Consider the following 17,753-nt stretch of genomic DNA (forward strand, 5'->3'; position numbering starts at 1 on the left):
CCATATTTGCAGATTCAGCCAACCATGGGTCTAACAGTACTGCAGTATTTACTGTTGAAAAATATCCATGTATAAGTGGACCCATGCAGTTCAAACCCATGTTGATCAAGGGTCAACTGCATTCAACAAATGTTTAATAATAGTTTCAAACACTGAAACGCTAACTGAAGAATACAGCTGCTGCTGCTGCTAAGTCATTTCAGTCGTGTCCGACTCTGTGTGACCCCATAGATGGCAGCCCACCAGGCTCCCCCGTCCCTGGGATTCTCCAGGCAAGAACACTGGAGTGGGCTGCCATTTCCTTCTCCAATGCATGAAAGTGAAAACTAAAACTGAAGATGCTCAGTCGTGTCCGACTCTTAGTGACCCCATGGACTGCAGCCCACCAGGCTCCTCCATCCATGGGACTTTCCAGGCAAGGGTACTGGAGTGGGGTGCCATTGCCTTCTCCAAAGAATACTGAAAGTAACCTAAATCTGAGTTGCCTAAATAACTAATCAAACTATGGTTAAGGCAGATCTTCAGAAAAAGAAGCGCTGAACACACCTGAAGGGAGGAATTAAAATCTGCACGTTCACTTCCATGAACCAGAGAGCTGCACAGTCAAGCAGATTCAATCAGCACCTGAGCCCGTGTGCTGCTCATGTTGCTATGTGCATTAGAAAAATGCCCTTGAGAATTCTTAAATAGTGTAAGAACCGACATGATTTGTTCAGCTCAATATGCAAATGATCAGATCTTCAATCACCTAGGGAAAAAAATGCAACTCTTACCCAGCGAACAAGTCAACTATAACAGGACTGCTGGACGGAAAAAAAAAAAAAAATTCTAAGAAGGACGAGGAGTATTTGGCCAGCAGGTAAAAAAAGTTTCTAAGTGCCTTCTCAAGGCTATGGAATATCAAATCAAAGCGGGCAAGGGTGTAAATTCAAGGAATCTCATAATATGGTATTCTTGGTGTTTCAGAAAGCAAAGTCCATGTTTATGACATTCTGTGGTGGAATTATTATAAAGTGATTCTGAAGTAGATCAAGTAGCAGATTTGTTGTAATTAGGAAAAAGATCAAAACACAATACTGCTATTCTACATTTATAAATTCATTCTCCATCTTTAAACATCGCATTATTCCAATCACTGTACACACTCTGAAAATAACTTAGTTTTTCTTTCCAGAGATTTTCTTTAGTAACAAAACATGGAAGATTGACAGTCTTAAAACCCACATTTTAAAATGATGTTGCAGCTTTCAATTGGAGCTCTTATCCAGTCTGAAAAGCCCAAGGCTAAAATACACGAGTGCTTAGACATTTTGCAGAAGGACTACTCGGCCAGGGTGATATTTCTCAACAGCGCATACTAACTGCACTACAGGATCCGAGGCTGACTGACTCCAGGGATTTGGACAAACCACCGATATGGAGGGTTGACTGTAAATTATACACCTTTAACCCCTGCACTGTTCAAGGATCAACTGTACATCAAGTACAAAAACATTCCATATCAAAGTGGGTTTTTTCTCTTTTAGAAAGTATTTCAGTGTCTCACCATATTGGAAAAGATTTTTAAAAAGCAGAGACATCACTTTGCTGACAAAGGTCCGTAGAGTCAAAGCTACGGTTCTGCCAGTAGTCACGTATGGATGTGCAAGCTGGACCATGAAAAAGGCTAAGGGCCGAAGAATTGATGCTTTTGAACTGTGGTGTTGGAGAAGACTCTTGAGAGTCCCTTGGACTGCAAGGAGATCCAACCAGTCCATCCTAAAGAAAATCAGCTCTGAATATTCACTGTGGAAGGACCGAGGCTGAAGCTCCAATACTTTGGGCACCTGATGCAAAGAGCCAGCTCATTGGAGAAGACCCTGATGTTGGGCAAGACTGAGGGCAGGAGGAGAAGGGGGCGACAGAGGATGAGATGGTTGGATGGCATCACCGACTCGATGGACACGAGTTTGAGCAAACTCTGAGAGAGAGTGAAGGACAGGGAAGGCTGGCAAGCTGCAGTCCATGAGGTCACAAAGAGTCAGACATGACTGAGTGACTGAATATACACTCAAAAAATATTCTGTAGTCTACTGATTACAAAAAACGTTTAATTAACCTCTAAGAAAAGTAGTAAATGCTGACCATCTGGCATTAGCACTAAGTTTTAAAAAAATCATATCCCAAAATCAATTCTGTAATTAGATTCTTGGCTCATATTTATTTCTACCCACCAAAAGCAAAAATTTAAGACATAGTTGCTCTGAAAATTTTCTGGAAAGTCCTCTAATCTGATTAAACAAAACAAAATAAAACCTCCCCAACTGTTTCTTCTAATGTTCAACCAGACACAGAAAACAAAAATTTCCTGAAAACAAACAGTATAAATAGAAGCATTTCAAAATGTTTATACCTATAACATGATCAGGACTATCATGAGACAATGTTTTATTCACATTTTCTCCCCTGATATCAACACTTATTCAGGTTTGTACTATAGGAATACTTAAGTCTTCTTTCTCTAAGTCCTTCTTCACTTTTTAAAAACTTGCAGAAAGTTTGACAATGCATCTATACGGGTTCCACAACAATTAGCTTACTTTCAAAAATCTTCACAACTATTAAGTCAATACATTTTTGTTCCTTTAACATATGTACATTTGCTTCAAAATTCTCTTGACGAAGCATGGAGGAACCACAGTAACTTTTACAGAAAAAAGAAGAAATATGAGAGGCAGGGAGTCTCCACTCTCCTAGCATTTTCACAGAATGAAAGAAAAGTCATGTAGGGTCCCTAAGCTGAATCACTGAAAATAACAGATTTTGCAGCTCATTTCCAATCTCCCTTAGCAGGAGCTTCCCATCAACTAACAGATATAGTAAGTGGGCTTTATTTTTATATTCTAAAGCTTTATTTACTTTCTACATTCTACAGTATTAAGGAAATAAAATATAAAGTTATACTAGTCAATTATATAACTCCCAACAGAATAAAAAATAATACAACCTAAAAAAAAGGCTTTTTGCCTTCTATTTTCTAATTTCTCTACGTTGAATACATAAAATTTACAGGATTATGAGTTACTGTTTAACAATTTTTTTTAAAGTACAACTTTATGGTGACATGCTTCAAATACATTGATTCGTTCATTTGACTCAGCATGTATTTCTGAGTGCCAACTATACGCCCGCACTGGGACCGACTCTGGTGAAGCACATCTGTGGTCTCAAGCAAGGGACAGCTTCTAATGCACCTGATATCAGAAAAGTGAAAACTAGTGAAGGGAATGACCTGGCCTGGGTAGGCATAAGGCATCTTCCGTAAACTTTCTGGGGTAGATTTTAGCTGAAGGTGAGGAAGAACTTTCCAGCAACTAGAGTCGAGTTGCTGCCCCAGTGGTCCTGGCTCCCAGGTGGCGCTAGTGGTAAGAACCTGCCTGCCAATGCAGGTTAGACAAAAGATACACGGGTTTAATCCTTGGGTGGGGAAGATCCCCTGGAGGAGGGCATGGCAACCCACTCCAGTATTCTCGCCTGGAAAATCCCATGGACAGAGGAGCCTGGGGCTACAGTCCATGGGGTCGCACAGAATCAGACACGACTGAAGCGACGTAGCACAGCACAGGCGGTCCTGACTGGTTTTGGTCAGCAAGATCCTTACCTCAAGAACACAGACCTCATTAGCACTGAGGAGGAGACACAGAAGGTTCAAAGTCAACCGCCAAATGAAGTGAAAAGTCATAGACCAATTTAAAATTATATCACTGGGAGGAAATAAAATCTGAAGAAAGAGCGTTGCTGTTTGATGACAAAGAAAGGGCAGGAAAAAAATTAGACATCCATTTCCTATTAGAAATTATTTACTTTGATCATCATTCCATCTGTTGAAAAGGCCACAGAGAAAATCAGCTATATGTGACCTTATCAAATATTTATAATCATAATATAATCTGAAATAAAAATAGGATGCATTTTGAAAACCCAAGACATAATGGTCCATTTCGATCCTCAAATGTGGCAAAGATGCAGTCTGTCCTCCAACACATCTCCAAGGCCGTGGCTGCAGATCTTTGCATGAGTCTGGTAAATCCTGACACCAGGTGATCTCCCTGGTCACATGACGATAAGATGAAAGACTGACTGTCATTTCGGGTGCAAACCTTGGCTAGACACCTCAGATGCCAAAGCTATTGCTCTCTGACTTTTATTCTCCATGAAGACATAAAAGCAACCATCTCAGCCTTCAGTTCCCCAGCTATGCTTAATGCATCCTTCCCACGGCACCACCTTCACTCAATTCAACAAACACTGGCCACCCATGTGCTGGGCACAAGGCCACAGATGGACGGGATCCAGTTCCTGCTCAGAGGGAGCTTACATTCTGATGGTGCCCTGGCTCTGCACGTCCAGAAAATGCACACAGTCAAAGAGCTTCAGGCTCCCAACAGCCCATTCACTCAAGGACTCTCTAGAGATCCATGAATCAATCCAGTATAAAAAACCACCAAACAAAAAGGAGTCCAGAGCAGGCTCTTCATCCATGAATAACCGTGAGTGACAGTTAGATGACGACAGAACTTCAGAGCAAACACAGGTATAAATCACAGGGCAACCCCGGCTTACGACAGGGCAAAGATGGGGCGAAAGCACAGCGGGTCCTGAGAAAAGGTACTTTAAGCTCGCCTGGAGAAATACTTGAGAGTATCATGTGCCGTCTGCTAGTCCCACTAGAGGTGGCTCTTTATATTCCAACCTGCAGCGGAGCTGCTGGGACTCCAGTCTCCTATCTTAGGTAGAAATAGGAGAAACGACCATTTTTGAAACTGTGAACAGAGAATAAAGCCAGCCAGATTTCTTTTTTTAGGGGTCAGTTCATTCAATGATTCCCTAAACAGAAGTGAAGTCCCTCATCATGTTCCTTGTCCCATGAGAAAAAAAGGGGGAAAGGTGCCCACGGGGAGTTACGGGCGGTGTGTGTTTCTGCGTGCTGGTTTACGTTACCTCTGCGTCGTATCTGACCGCGGCGGAGAACAGTGAGAAGGCATTCTCCACGGTGATGCCTCGCTTGATGATATGCTGGCAAAGTTTCTTCAGCCTGTTTTCACAGTAGGACGTCGCCAAGTCCAGAAGACCTGAAAGTAAAGTATGGGATGCTTAATGGAGCTTCTAATAGTTTCCAATCATCTATAAACATACATATTTCATTTTGGTGAAGAGACTTATACAGATAAGTCAGCAGAAGCTTCTTAAGGAACAGTACTCCGAATCTTACTAAATAAATTCTCTAAGTTCGTCCCCTTTCCACCTCCCAAACACACCTCTCCTATACTCCGTTTATACAATTTCTTCTATAGTACAAAGGAAGAGGAAAAAATCGAAATTCTCCTGTGTTTCCAAAACGATGTGCTTAATTCATTAGCAACTTATACTTCAAGATTAAAAGAGTAAAATGAGATCACAATAAACTGTGATATCTATATATACTTTCTAAACTTTTTAAAAATTGAAGTATAGTTGATTTACAATGTTAATTTCTGCTGCAGAGCAAAGCGACTCCGTTACACACTTATGTACTCGACCATGTCATTGTTCAGTTGCTCGGTTGTGTCTGACTCTTCATGACCTCGTGGACTGCAGCATGCCAGGCTTCCCTGTCCTTCACCATCTCCCAGAGCATATTCATGAGACAGGGAAGCTTGGCATGCTGCAGTCCATGGGGTTGTAAACAGTCTGATACAACTTGGCGACTGAACAACATATTCTCTTTTACATCCTTTTCCATTATGATTTATCCCAGGACACCAAATACGGTTCCCTGTGCTATACAGTAGGATGTTGTTTATCCATCCTGTATGTAATAGTTTGCATCTACTAACCCCAAACTGGAAGTTTATCTCTCACCCAAATTAAATACTATTTCTAAAGGCATGTACTTTAAATCGTTCTTAAAATTCACATTAAAAATCAATAAATCTGAAACCTTTTACCCTTCAATACTATCAGAAAACTACGATCATGGCATCTGGTCCCATCACTTTATGGGAAATAGATGGGAAAACAATGGAAACAGTGACAGACTTTATTTTGGGGGGCTCCAAAATCACTGCAGATGGTGATTGCAGCCATGAAATTAAAAGACATTTGCTCCCTGGGAGAAAGGTTATGATCAACCTAGACAACGTATTAAAAACCAGAGGTATTACTTTCCCAACAAAGGTCCGTCTAGTCAAAGCTATGGTTTTTCCAGGAGTCATGTATGGATGTGAGAGCTGGACTATAAAAGAAAGCTGAGCACTAAAGAACTGATGTTTTTGAACTGTGGTGTTGGAGGAGAGTCTTGAGAGTCCCTTGCACTGCAAGGAGATCCAACATGTCCATCCTGAAGGAGATCAGTCCTAAATATTCACTGAAGGACTGAAGCTGAATATGAAGCTCCAATACGTTGGCCACCTGACACGAAGAACTGACTCATTTGAAAAGGCCCTGATGCTGGGAAAGATTGACAGCGGGAGGAGTAGGGGATGACAGAGGATGAGATGGCTGGATGGCATCACCAACTCAATGAACATGAGTTTGAGTAAACTCCGGGAGTTGGTGATGGACAGGGAGGCCTGGCGTGCTCCAGTCCGTGTGATCGCAAAGAGTCAGACATGACTGAGCAACTAACTGAACTGAACTATAAGAGTATGGGAAAGTTGCTCAGTTGTGTCCGACTCTTTGCGACCCCAAGGACTATACAGTCGATGGAATTCTCCAGGCCAGAATACCCAAGTGGGTAGCCTTTCCCTTCTCCAGAGGATCTTCCCAACCCAGGGATCGAACCCAGGTCTCCTGCATTGCAGGCCGATTCTTTACCAGCTGAGCCACAAGGTGAGCCCAGTAAGAGTGTGAGGAGACATGTTTTTGACCCTGTGTCTTGCCAGTCCCAGCATGGCTGGTACCTATGGCGTCCTCAGGGGGCAGGTCCACTGCGTCTGTGTAGAGGTACTGGAGAAAGGCACGGTACACAGCATAGGAGAACTGGTCTATCTCTATCACCTCCTTCATGTCCTCATTCCAGTAAGACTGGAACATGGATCGAAAGTGCTCACACCTGAAACAGAACAGCAAAACTCACCTGCTTAAGGCGGCGAGAGCAAGGATAATCAAGTATTACAGGGACATTTACCCTATTTGAATAGTACATTCATTCCACGTACAAGAATCAAAATATATTCCACATGCAAGGGTTTTTATATTCACCTTTTACATACACTCACTTTCATTCTTTACGGTATTGCCTATTAAAACAGTAAGAATTACACATAGCCTCAAAGTAACCAGCGCTTCAACAAGCACCACTGTTTGCATCTGACAGACCTCATTCAGACTGAGGTTTTTGCTTACCTGTTTTGTTTAAAAGATGTTATACAGAAGGGCATTTCAAACAATGAAATTGAAAAAAACTTCAAAAGTGACTGTTCAAACTTTTGATACGTATTAATATCACTCAAATGATTCAATGTTTGTATGTTACCAGCACATTCTTGCAATCAGCAGTTTTGTAATCAGCACATTCTTAAAATGGTTTTAAGAGTTAACTGGATTATGTTCAAAGGACTTTTATTCCATTCCCATACATGACAACTTTCCTTCTTTTCTCACTCATCCTCAAAACAGCCACCATCCCAACTTTGTTCCTTTTCATTCATCCGCTCCCCTTCTTCTCCTCCCAAGCCTGTTACCAATTTATTTGTAAAGCACACCCACTAGGATAGTCACATATTTGAAGAAAAACTAAATAGGTCTTTTTGTATTGTATTTACATGTGCAGATACACCTAAATGAGGAACTGATTTCTGAATATTTGATTTTCTTAAAGTATAACATACTTCATAATTTTTTAAAAATCATCTTTACAAATCCTTTTTAAAATGAGTTACAGTAGAAAAACACAAATATATTTTCAATATCCATTCGGAATACTGAAAGAATGGCTCCAATTAGAAAGGAAATTACCTCATCTGGGAGGGAAAAAGTTACAGTTGTCTAGGCAAGGGTTAATAGATAAACTCGGTCAGAACACTATGCAGGAAAGGGACCGATGGGCTGACCACAGGTCTTCAGACAGAAACAATTCCCCTTCCCCTTTTCTATTACTACTTTGGTGTAGACACTTACTCCCTTAAAGTAATGAATGACATAGCATTTTAGTTCCCTAAAAACATGTTATTTTGTAAATGGATGTTAAACTAAATTTTGAAAAAAGACTCATAAATGGCCAGTTCAACTCTCAATGGTCAGATTTTATGTGCCTCTCTCTTGAATGGCAGCCTCAGTAAGCAATCATCCAGTTATTAATAAATACAAAGTTTCCTCACATTTATACAAAGAACTCCTGCCATGCACCATATTTAGAGAATATTTCTTCAACTGGGAATTAGCTGTCTCTCAGGACCAGAAAGTCCAGTATTCCTAAGTTTTCTGCTTATGGAAAATGAAGTTTTAACTGCTGCTGCTGCTGCTGCGTCAGTTCACTCGTGTCTGACTCTGCACGACCCCATAGACGGCAGCCCACCAGGCTCCCCCGTCCCTGGGATTCTCCAGGCAAGAACACTGGAGTGGGCTGCCATTTCCTTCTCCAATGCATGAAAGTGAAAAGTGAAAGTGAAGTCGCTCAGTCTTGTCCGACTCTTAGCAACCCCATGGACTGCAGCCCACCAGGCTCCTCTGTCCATGGGATTTTCCAGGCAAGAGTACCGGAGTGGAGTACCATTGCCTTCTCTGGAAGTTTTAATTAAAAGAAGACATATACACTTTTCACTGATGGGCCTTTGTATTTTCTTAAACATATATACAATTTTTTTGATGGAAATAATTATGTATGAGCTACTTCATTTAACAAACAGTACAGAAAAATACTCCCACATTATGCTTTTTCTAAAAGGCACAGGAGTACACGCGCACGCATACACACACAGAAACATACACACAAAACTTTTCAGTAATGAGTGGACTGATACTACATGCAAAATTATCAAGTGCGCTGTTTCACCCTACTCCCAGGATTAGTTCCTATTAGTCTCCATTGTGTGGAATAACAAGGAAATGGAGATTGCAAAAGAGTAAGGTTACTGATGACTCTAAACTCATGAGAAAATACCTGATTTTCAAAACAGCTTTATGGACATGGATGTATTTCCCATCAATTCGAAACTTCAGATCGGCAGTTTCTGGACTGTCAAATTCTCTCTTCAGTGACTCTGCAACTGTTAGAAAGTCTTCATGCTCTGAAGGAAGCAAGCACATTAACACAGGTGCTCAAGGTTTGAAAGACTTCACAAAGATAGTGACTAGCATGATGGATAATTCCATTAGATTTTTGTCATGAGTTCACACCTTACTCGACAAATCAACTTTCCAGTATTAAAATCAATGTCACAGAAATTAAATTTCACAGGCTAACAGGGAGACAAAAAATTCCAGGGGCCCTTGTCAGCACTGAATGAAGGTACTTCAGACACAGGAGATAGTTTTTGATCTCATCTCGAGATGAGAAGGTGAGTCTCAGCAGCTGGTGATACCTAAATGTCGCCAAGTGTATAAACTGTAAGAAAAAAATGTATATTTGGATTCTGTAAAGCAATTATCCTTCAATAAAAAATAAATTAATTAAAAAAATGTATATTTGGAAAGGCCAAAAACTGGTCTTCCAAACTAAGCTAGACATTAAAAATGTGTATTCCGTGGACTTCCCTGGTAGTCCAGTACTTAAGACTTCACCTTTTAGCTCAGGGGCTGTGGGTCTGATCCCTAGTCGGGAAGCTAAAATCCAAAAAAAACAAAACATAAAACTGAAACACTGTTGTAACAAATTCAATCAAGACTTTAAAAACATGGTCCACATTAAAAAAAAAAAAGTCTTTTTGCAAAGAAAAAGTTATAGATTGTCATTTTACGTAAACTCTTCTCTCAAAAGTTTGAGCAGTATTCATCTAAGGCTGAGAATGGATCAGTTTTCCTCCACTGAAGCACTTTGGACACCTTTGCTCTGCTTTTAAGGTAGTTTCAAGGAGCTGGTAAATTCAACTCAAGGAGTCCTAAGAAACACATTCCTCATTTGAGTGGTCACACTAGAGTGGTGTTGTTTCCCAGGGTGACCCTTTTCCCTCTCTATCTGGCATCTAAACATCCTTCTTAACCTTAAAAATTAATGCAGCACAAACAATAATCCTTACACGCTACCTAAAAGCAGAGCAAATTTACTTAGTAGGAATGTGTACTTAAGAGGAGTAGCTTTACAAAACCGTGGTCACATTGCCTGATAAAAAGGTATAAGGACATATAATTCTTACCTATAAGTAGAACTGTGTTATCATAAAGAAAACTAAAGGCGGGTGTACAAACTCATGCAACACTTTCTTGTGCTTTACATGTGTGAACAAAGGAAAAGAGGAAGAAGGTGGCTAACGGGAAAACTTAAAAATTCCAGAGACCCTCACTGGCATTGCTGAATGAAGGCACTACTGATGCAGGAGACCCATTTCCAAGTCCTCCAACACGAGGACTTCCCCCAAGACTCGCAGCAGCTGCTGTTACCAGGGCAACTCTTACAGAGGGACAACTGCCAAAAGCTAGGCTGAAACCTAACAACGAGCTTTCCATGAGCTCTATTATCAGACTCTCCTAAGGAAATGCCATTTGCCTAAGCCCTGTTACTCTAATCTACAGCCTTCCCTCCGACCCTGACGATGCCGAGCTCTCTTGGCTTTGGGGAAAAGGTGGATATTCTCTCAAAAACCTGATCCTGATATCTGAATCTCCAGTGAATGAAAAGACAGAAAATAACTAAGATGGGCAAAGAGTCCAAGAGCCTAGATTGTTACCCACCCTCCATACCCAAGGCACAGTTCTTCTCAGTACCTCAACTCCTGCATCTCGTCCTAAGGGCTGGACCACCTTGGTTTCTGGCAACTAGTACCAACCTCCAGAGAAGAAACTGTTCTTCAGAGGCACCCATTCACAAGGCACAAGGTCATGTGGAAGAGACCTGACGAACAAGGCGGATCAGGACTCAAGGGACCCCCTGGACCTGCTCGAGCATCTACCCCAAAACCAGAATCTGTCTGTCTTACTATTTTGTGCCTTTCACCAACTCTTCTGACATTAACAGGGGGCTATCCCCGACCACCTTTGTCTGGAAAAAGTCAACTCAGGGCTTTAGTTAATAAGTCTCTAGGGCATGAGAGGAATATTTCAATTCAAACCCCCTCTGTCGGCATTCTAGCTTGCTTGGCAGGTTTATCCAGACTCTTGCAGCTACGCATGTGATTGTCCACAGCCTCCCAACTGTGAGAGACACGGGAAGCCTAAAACATTCTAAAAATATAGAGCCTTCCAAAGAGTTAAAAACTATTAAGAGTACTGCTGGTGTAGGATTGCATTGTTGAGCCAATGCTTGCTGCCAAGTTCCCATATCCCTTATCTACTGTGTACCTGGGAGTGCATCAGTTAACATAGCTGGAATGTAAGAAAAACAGTAGTAGCCTTGGAATTAACCACATCAGACCTTTGAGCTCTTTGGTTCTTTCTTTGTTGTAACTCACTGTACCTTTGCTCCATGAGAATGTAACTCTGTTTAATACTTTCTGAGGCTGACATAGATTAGAAATATAAAGAAAAAACACTTCAAGGGAAAATAAGTTTTCTGGTTAAGCAGCCTTTATCAAAAGAGGGTCATAAAATGTCCACAGGCCTCCAAGGCCAGAAGATAATGTACAAAAATCCTGACCTTGATTAAGACGAAACAGATGTAATGTTTGGGCTGACTCTGCATGACTTTGCATCTTTCATTTCCCTCTATGTACAAGTCAAGGTATAAAAGTTCCTTTTGAAAATAAAGTTATGGGCCTCACTCACTGAAGCTTGGTCACCCCATGTCATTTTTTCTCTCTCCCTTTCTTTTTCAGGCTGATCCCTTGGAGTGCAGAAGCTCTCTGAGTTCACTTTTCTGCCCGGGCTTCTAAGACCCTCTTGAGAAGGTGCTCTGCACCTTTTTCCCATCAAGAGGGTGCCTGTGGCCTACATGAACAGGGCAAGTCCCATGCTGGGGCCTGCTGAGATCAGAAACTGCGAGAAAACAAACACTTCTGACGTTTAGAGGGTGGACAGGAAAAGCAGTCACCTGGGAGTTATGCTTAGTGATTGTATTTTTTCCAAACTTAATAGTAGAAAATGGTAGGACATTTGGTCTGAAAAGAATGTCTTTTCAAGATGAGGATTTTAAGATGCAAGAACCCGAGGGGAGCCTTTCATAAACAGGTCCAGGTTAGACAGGTATATGAGACTTTGAAGATGTGTACAGGTCTATACGTATGTGTGACTACGGCCAAGGAGTCCCGTCCTATGAACTAAATTTTCTCTAATCACAACATGCACTGCAATCACTGAATTACAGTTAAAGAACCTGGAAAGGTTCCATTTCTTTAAGTTGAGCAGCAGCTTTACTTTCCCTAAACATCTTGCCCCCATGACCACAAAGACTGGTCACTTGTTGATGGGACAGCCCCAGCCACCTGACACACCTGAGCCGGATGTGTATTACAAGACCTTCAGTATCAGCTGCTGAGCAGTCCAAACCCCATGCTGTCACAGCTGAATTAAATTTCAAGCACAGGGTATCATGACTCACTTTATTCCCTCTGCACTATAAACAAAAGAACAATTTAGAAGAAATACACTGGCTAAAAGGTACAAATAAGAAATAAAAAGAGACTAAGATTATCCTGCTAATGCCTACTCAGCTTGATGACAGCTTCACATTTTCGATCAACAACAGGCCCGTGAAGGAAGACAGTATTCAGAAAAGGGACAGATGACGTAACCAAAGATAACTCAATTCCACTATCCTTTTATTTTTTTTCAGGCCACACTGTGCAGCAGGTGGGATCTTAGTTCCCTGACTAGGGATCGAACCCGGGCCCCCTGCAGAGGGAGCACAGAGTCTTAACTACCACGTAAGTCCCCCACTATCCTTCATAATATCTCTCCTTAGCTCTCCTCCAAGGAAAGAAAAAAACTTTTGAGACTGGTTGAAAGGAAAAAAGGAGAAAAAAAAGTGGAATTAACTCCACAAAGTTAACAAGCTCTTCATTTTTTTAAGTTCACATTAAATTATATAATAAATTTAGTATAACAAAAGGACTTAAGAATATCTGTACACACTCAAATATCTGTATATGAATGTTCAAAACAACAGTATTCACAATAGCCAAGAAGTGGAAACCATCCAATGTCCATCAACAGATAGATGACAAACAAACTGTAGTCTATATATATAATACAACAGGACTCAGTCATAAAAAGAAGTACTGACACGTATTATGTTACTACCTCGATGGGTCTCAAAAGCACTGAGTAAAAGAAGTCAGACACAAAAGGTTGTACCTGGTAAGATTCCACTTAAGGGAAACATCCAGAACCGGCAAATCCATAGGAACAAAACAAAACAAACAAATTGGTAGCTGCCAGTGGTTGGGGGAAAGAAAGACTGGGGAGTGACTGCGTAATGGGTATAGGGTCTTCTTCTACAGTGATGAAATGCTGTAGAGCTTGATGTAAATGCTGGCTGCCCAACACGGTGAAGGCAGTAAATGCCTCTGAATGGTATACTTTAAAAATGGTTAATTTTTGTATGTGAATTTCACCTCAAACCGAAAACACCCAAGGGGAGGAAATAATAAATTCATATAATATTCCATTGCATTTTAATAAACAGTATCATGCAAATCTAATTTGGGGAAGGGTATTAAAGCTAAAGGAGGGTAAAGCATTCTGAAGCGGACGGAGCCCACAGCCAGCAGACGCGCAGGCACGGCGCTCGGCTGACTGTGCCCTTCGTCCGGGCGGGCAGCCGGGAGCTCTCACCCGCAGACAGGAGGCGCCACGTGACGGCGGGCGTGGCGAAGCAGGCGAACACGTCGTCGGTGGAGGAGAAGTGCGTGAGGTGCGGCAGGGTTACCGACTGGCCGCGGCACTGGCCCCACATGTACACGTGGCCGCCCTGCGTCTTGGCGGCCGACGTGTGCGCCGAGTGGCAGGCCGCAATCTCTATCACCCTGGAAAGTTTTAAGAAAAACGCACGTTACGTTTTCTTCGCAGAAGCCCAAGCGCACCACACACGGTAAATAAAAAGTTTTGTGCTCGGAACACCTCAAAGAGCCCAGGATCCAGGAAAGTTAGCTGTCAGGTCATACGGACAAAACCAAAAGACTGGGGCATCAGCTCTGGGTTACGCTCATCCTGGTGCCCCTTTCTCACCCGGAGCTCATTCTGAGTTAGGACAGGTAATGCATAATGTTGAGGAAAACCTGGGAAAACGGACTAGCAACCAAAATAAATGAGGAAAGTAGACACTGAAAAAAATGTCCTGGCAGTTCTGGGGGCTTCAACAGTAGCAAAAAATCCTGTAGTCAATAAACCATTTCCTTACAAATACAACTTTCTCTCTTACCCCCAATCGGTGCTCAGAACGCTCATTAGGCTGATTAAGCAGTGGTCCAGGGGTCATGGGCTCTGAATATCCCAATCCAAAGGGACATCAAGCCAAACTTACTACATTTTTCTGTATGCTTCTTAGGTGGCCTCCCAGAATTAGAAGTCAATATCCTAAAGCTTTAATGGGCAAGACCTCACAATATGGCTCAAAAAACATTTAAGCATCTATTTCAGTAACACACATTAAATCAAATCAATATTTAAACAGATAATGGCCTTTCAAGGGCAGATTTTATTTATTTAAAAGTTTAGTTGGCTCAAAGGGAAAATAATATGCTTTAAATTTCAACATGGTGACAGACCCTACTAGGAAGTCTGCAGGCAATACAGCAAAATGCATGAATGCCTATCGGTGGTTATTTCGGGTGGCCATCTGAGAAAGCTGCAAGAGAATCATGTCAACTTCACGTTCACTCTGACTGGCACAGCACTCTTTTGTTCACAATGAGAATGTTAATGACGGGAAGAGTTACAAAGCCAAACACCAGCGCTCCAGAGCACACAGGCCCAAGTCCCCACGCACACACAGTCCCAAGACATGGTACCGCCAAGTTACCTTTCTTTCTCCACCATGATGTGTGCTGGGCTTAGCAGGTTATTTTTATTGCCAGTTCCCAGCTGCCCATACGTGTTAGCTCCCCAGGCATACAGCAAGCCCTCATCGGTTAGTGCTAGAGTATGTGCATAGCCGCAGACAATCTGCAAGTAAATTTACATGGTTACCATCAACAGGAGAACAGAAGGGCAGGGGAAACATCTACTTAAAGATTACAGCCAGCTCCTGCAGAATGCCAGTTCATCATCAGGTGTGGGCTGACATTCTCCGGAACATTAAAAAAGCATTAGAAAAGCCTGTACCTGAGACTACTGGATTTTTCCCAGTAGCTTTTCAAATTATCAAGACCGATGCGCCAGCACCATGGCCTTGCTTCTCATCATGGGAATTTAGGGAGGACAGAATATTAAATGTGGCAGATGAAGCCACAGGGCACTGTTCAAAAAGTCTGATTAAAAGAGTGAATTTCTGGGACCTCCCTATCGGTCCAATGATTAGGACTCCGTGCTTCTACTGCAGGAGGAACAAGGTCAATCCCTGGTCCGGGATCTAAATTCTCACAGATAGTCCAAGTCGGAGCAGGGAAGACAGACAGGGAGCAGCAGCTGGGAGCCCACCACACGTACCTGGTTGACACACACACTGTGCAAAGCGGCCACTCTCACGGGGGTCAGCTGATTGCCATTGTTTCCCAAGCCGAGCTGACCATTGCCATTGTAGCCCCAGCCATACACCTTAGAGGAAGGGGGAGAAGAGGGTTTTAAAACTGCTGGTGCGAGGAAAGAGATAAAAATAAAACCCATCTAAACAAATGAGAGATTTCTTTCACTTCCAACACTCATATTCTACTGAATGAGGTCCTACAACTGATCTCCAAACAGAAGATGTTTCAGGTGTGGGGATGACAGCTCCAGATCTTACTAGCTGGATAGGCTTGGGCGAGTCAGTAATTCTTGCTTGCTACAAGAGGAACCTGAGGCTCACTAACAACTATTAATCACCTACTGTATTTCAGGATTTTTTGAAAAGTAGTAGGAATTAAATCTTTGGACACAGTTGAACAGGGGGATGGACATACGCAATTTTTCTGCAGCCAGACAGCAAGTGCTGGGGTACATATATAGTCAAGGCATTGCAGACAGAGAGGAGAAAGGACTTAGCCATAGGAAGAAAGTTAAGATTTTTTTCAGATAGCAGAAATCTGAGCAAGGTAGATGCTCAGATCTGGCTGAAGGGTAGATGGGGATGAAGGTATCCCAGGGAGAGGCAGGTTCAGGAGACAAGCAGGTGGGCTGGCTGGACCCACCTTGGGTGGCGGTAGGGAAAAGACCAGAAGGAAAAGTATGGGCCAAGGGATGAAGTGCCCAAACATAGATCAAGGAACGTGAAATGCATCCATGGATCTGCCACTGAAATACTCCAAAGCAGAGTTTAACATAATTAAAGTTGTATTCTGGAGCAATCTTGCAGGCAGCAACATGAAGGGTTGACTGCGGTGAGCAAGACCAGAGGCAGGAAGACCTCAAATACATAAACTCATCTCCCATTGGCAGATAGGTGAGCTCTGATGGGGGTCCAGCGAAGGCAGTGACGGCAGGACCACAGGAGAGGGGACAGAGGAAAGAGGTGTAAGGAGGAGACACAGGAGAATGTGGGGACCCCTCAGACACCTGCAGCAAGAGGGGTCACCACTCAAAGCAGCAGAGCTGGGCACAGGTCTGACAGCGAGTGTTGAAGGCTGAGAACAGCCAGCGTGGGACAGGGTGAAGTCCTGGCCAGGAACAGACTGAAGGCCTGGCTCAGATCAGAAACACGCGGTGTGGTGGCAACACACCCCAGGGCAAAGCAGGGCAAGCAGGCGCGGGTGAGGGCCTTCCACGTCCGGGTGAAAGGGGGAAAGGGGACAAGGCCTCAGGGTGCTAGCAAGGGATGGCCAGAAGCACACATTCAGTGTCGGAAGTCTAACAGGTTTGAACCTTCTGGGGAGAAATTTGGCAAGAGCTATCCAAAAATGTAACGGTATATTCCCTGACCCAGAAACCCTATTTCTGGAAAATTATTCTATAGAAATACTTGTATGTGTGTACAAAGATATATACACAAACAGTAACAGAAAATCAGCACAACAGTGTTTTTAATAACCAAATATGAAAAAAAAAAAAAGCTGAAATGCCCATCAGAAGAGTTCTGGATATGGGTCATGGAAAACGAACATCCATACCAAGAAAATTAAGCAACTGTTATAATGGGAGCAACTATAAATGGTCTGCCAATGGATTCTGGTAAATATCTATGCTGTTAAGCAAAAAAAGGTGCAAACTGGCAGAGAAAAGCGGTAGGTAATTATACTCACCTGTATGTAACTATTTATAGAGAAAGGTCCAAAAGGACATAAATCAAACCATTAAAAAACTGAGGGAAAGGTATTCACTTTTTATTTCACGTGTCTTATTTGTTTTCCTTTGTTGAAGTAATCACATAATAATTTTTAAATTAAATTTACTTTTAAAAATAAAAAGCGTTTAAAAAGAGAAATAAATAAAGAAGTGGAAAATACTGGGATGGAGGATGTTGGATGACTATCCCAAGGAATTCAGAAGTCATCCAGCATAGTATCAGGCTTGATTCAGAGAGTCAGCTAACAGAGCTGAGTACTCAGTAAACTCTACAGCACCCTCACATC

At 42.3% G+C, this 17,753-nt stretch overlaps 1 protein-coding gene across 13 annotated transcripts in view; it reads right to left on the reverse strand.

Annotated features, from left to right (window-relative positions):
• The window catches only part of RCBTB1 (RCC1 and BTB domain containing protein 1), a 64,972-nt gene that overhangs the window by 16,719 nt on the left and 30,500 nt on the right, over positions 1-17,753 (reverse strand). For 12 of the 13 annotated variants that reach the window (XR_009595188.1, XM_042254737.2, XM_042254736.2 and 9 more), the window contains 6 exons: positions 15,697-15,804; positions 15,071-15,213; positions 13,885-14,075; positions 9,122-9,248; positions 6,921-7,072; positions 4,981-5,111 (listed from right to left, as the gene is read on the reverse strand). Coding sequence is in view for 12 of the 13 variants with exons in the window: in XM_042254737.2 (XP_042110671.1) it covers positions 4,981-5,111; positions 6,921-7,072; positions 9,122-9,248; positions 13,885-14,075; positions 15,071-15,213; positions 15,697-15,804 (852 nt within the window). In the remaining variant the exon portion in view is untranslated. Of the gene's footprint in view, positions 1-4,980; positions 5,112-6,920; positions 7,073-9,121; positions 9,249-13,884; positions 14,076-15,070; positions 15,214-15,696; positions 15,805-17,753 lie in introns of those variants that run through there. The other variant, XM_060394360.1, reaches the window with a different exon arrangement.

Source organism: Ovis aries, chromosome 10 (assembly GCF_016772045.2).
Source record: "Ovis aries strain OAR_USU_Benz2616 breed Rambouillet chromosome 10, ARS-UI_Ramb_v3.0, whole genome shotgun sequence".
Classification (NCBI taxonomy): Eukaryota; Metazoa; Chordata; class Mammalia; order Artiodactyla; family Bovidae; genus Ovis; species Ovis aries.